At 43.7% G+C, this 3,142-nt stretch overlaps 1 protein-coding gene across 1 annotated transcript in view; it reads right to left on the bottom strand.

The window, feature by feature from the left end:
- Window positions 1–356: 356 nt before the first annotated feature.
- The window catches only part of LOC117533552 (NLR family CARD domain-containing protein 3-like), a 37,990-nt gene continuing 35,204 nt past the window's right edge, over window positions 357–3,142 (bottom strand). The window contains exon 13 of the mRNA XM_034197352.1: window positions 357–1,467. Coding sequence (XP_034053243.1) covers window positions 914–1,467 — 554 coding nt within the window. The 3' untranslated portion in view covers window positions 357–913. The remainder of the gene's footprint in view (window positions 1,468–3,142) is intronic.

Genomic DNA, 3,142 nt, shown 5'->3' on the forward strand with positions numbered 1-3,142 from the left:
CAACCTAAACAAACCACTTTGTTTTGTTTATACTGTAACTATAGAAAAACCTAAAATATGAAGCATTTTCATTGTGGGTTATACAAGAATATAATTGATTATATTTGATTATAACTAACTTTCGTTTTTAAGTATTAAACATACTATGAAAACTCACAACACCGGACACACAAGCACGCGCTTTGATTGGCTAGAGCTTGCACTGGCATATGATTTCATTGGCTGACGCTTCCGCCGAAGCTTCAAAAGTTGAACATTGCTCAACTTTTGAAGCGAGCAAAGCGAAGCAACGCTCCCACAATGCAGTTCGGCAAAGCGTGACGTCACCCCATTCAAAGTGAATGGGCAGAAGCGTTGAAGCTTCAATGCACGCCGCCGTGTGGACGGGCCGTCAGTGTATCCTGCTGACATCAATTTCCGGGTCACTACCGGAGGACCGAGCAGTCGAGGAGGCGAAATTTCGAGAAATTAGAAACGGCTAATTTTAGAGTCGTCTAAACATTGTCTGATCTGCTCCAAACTTGACACACCTGATGACAGCACGGGTCTGAAGCCGTCCGGGCATCTGTGGGGAGACAGGAAGCCGACCGGCGTAAGATGCAAGGGCCCGCTCATCACTGCGCGAGTTTGAATAATTATTATTATTATAAAGATCAGAGAAAACGCACCTTTACCTTGAGTCAAATTACAGATTTCTCTAAAACATGTGGGATCAACTAAATATAAATCTCAGGGATAGTAATTTCTACACTTTTTGATGTTTATCATTAAGAGTTAAGATGTTGATTTTCACAGAGATGGAATCAGATAAATGTATTGTGTTGAGTGTGAGACAGATGTTGTGTGAAGGTGAACACACTGAACTGATTTCAGCAGCTGATCTTCAGTCAGTTTCTGTCATCAGGAAAGACTCTCAGACCTGCAGAGGACACAGAGACACTGAAGAGGAACCAGTCCATAACCTGAACCCAGCATAGAGAGGTTCAGTGAATGTGGTTCTGAAGGTGTGGAGGTGGATCAGTGAGTCAGAGGAGACTCTGTAGAAGGAGAGAGAGCCAGCAGGATGATCCAGATACACTGCTACTCTACCAGAGGAGGAGGAGGGGGAGGAGGGGGAGGAGGAGGAGGTGCGTGTTCTTCTCTCATTGTGCCAGACATTGTAACCCCCACCAGAGTATCTCAGACTCCAGGACTGATCATTCCATCCAAACCTACAGCCCCCACTCTTTCCTCTCCTGCTGATTCCTCTGTAAGTCACTGATATATGAGCCTCTCCTCTCCACTCGACCTCCCAGTAGCAGCGACCAGTGAGAGCTTCTCTACACATCAGCTGTTCGTAATAGTCAAACCTCTCTGGATGATCAGGATATGGCTCTTCCTCCTCCACAGCTGTCACCTTCCTGTTGTCTTCAGACAGTTTGAGTTTCCTGTGAGCTGTGTTTGAGTCCAGCTCCAGTTCACAGGCATCTGATGGAGAGAACAGCTGCAGGTTATCATCTGTTCATTTATGAACTACTTTACTGACTGACAGAAACCATTCAGACTGACGTCTCATATTCACTGAGAATGATGTCTAACCATGGGCGTCACAGCCATTATATGAGGGTGGGACAAGTCCCCCCCTCCTTTTAAAATGATTAGTTTAGACCCCCCCACTTTTAGCATGTGGAAAGTCTGTGCATCGGTCTATCCACTCGCCACTCTTTGTAGAGCGCTGTGTCAGTGCTTCATTATCAAATCCATTCCACTTGCTTATTGAGAGAATGCCCAAATCAATGAAATAACGTACTGTAGTGCCGAGAGACGGGAGACGGAGGCGGGGTATCAAAGGTACAAGCTAGACTTTTATTTAGCATCAGAACAACATGTAAACAGCTTCAAGCCCGGGAAGCGAAGACCGGCGGAAACAGGAAGTCCGGTTAACTAAAACGTCCGTGCGGAACAATACCCTAACCCATAGATCCGTGGGTGAATAATGCCAATCACCACAGTACCATGTTTTCACTGCTACTTTGTACCATTGCAGATTCTCAGAGCTGTACACATGCTGCGTTCTGTGCGTAGCTGTGTCTTTAGTTGTAAGCCCAGTGGCGATCTGTTCATCTGTCATATCATACAATAAAGCCATTGAAAAGAATAGGATACAGCATTAAAAGTTATTCTGGGTCTTTGTGTGTCATAGCTCGGCTGTGTGTGTGGCACGACGAGCGCATTTTGTGTGAGCGAGAGAGAGAGTGAACGAGAGAGCGCTAACGTACATAAGGAGTTGTTTCTACAACCAGGAGGAGGAGAGCGCTCTCCTGTCAGACAAGTCTTATAACGTCAGCTCAGGGAGGTAAAGGACTCTGAGTGTTTAGATCGTTGACTTTAGTCTAAGTTATCTCATGTAAACAAGTCATTCCAAGGCACACCTTTTATATGATCATTATAAAAAAACAAGAGAATAACAGTTATATGAAATAATTCCAACTCATACTATAGGACAGTAAAACAAGAATACAGTTCAAAAGGGGAGTGATTTGTAAAAATATGCATAAAGAAAAAGTAAGTCTGTTTTAAACAGTTCTGTTTCACATGGGTGTTGTTGAGAGATGTATCCATAGATGTAGTCCCTAACTGTGCTCTCAAAGTGCACCAGATAGATCCATTTAACTTCAACATTTAAAGTTGAGCATGCCCCCAGACCCCCCAAGAGGAGGTGAGGTCCACCACCTGCCCACACCCCTCGTCAAATTGTCCCACCCACATTGAGGATGCTTCCTACGCCCATGTGTCTAACAACCTGATCTTCATCAGCAGGTGATCCATCAATGATCTCAGACCTAATGCTTATTATTGTAAAATAAGAGATAAGGAAAGGGAACCAGCATCAGCGCTCAGCTGTTGATCTCCTGTCACTATCCAAAGAGTCTCATGTGAAGAAGCTTTCACAGGAACATGTGGAGATGATATCAAAGTTTCAGTTGCTAACCCACTAAAATCTCACATAAAGCATAATTAGTGCTGTGCATGAATGTAGCACCTTTTCTCTATTGGAGAAAACTAAAAGTATAAGTATAACATTTGAAAGTATGTTTTATGACAAAATAGTAAACAACACAAATGAAGAGCCTTGGATAGAGATCAGTTACAGTTACTCTTT

This window comes from Gymnodraco acuticeps, unplaced genomic scaffold (genome assembly GCF_902827175.1).
Source record: "Gymnodraco acuticeps unplaced genomic scaffold, fGymAcu1.1, whole genome shotgun sequence".
In the NCBI taxonomy this organism is placed as follows: Eukaryota; Metazoa; Chordata; class Actinopteri; order Perciformes; family Bathydraconidae; genus Gymnodraco; species Gymnodraco acuticeps.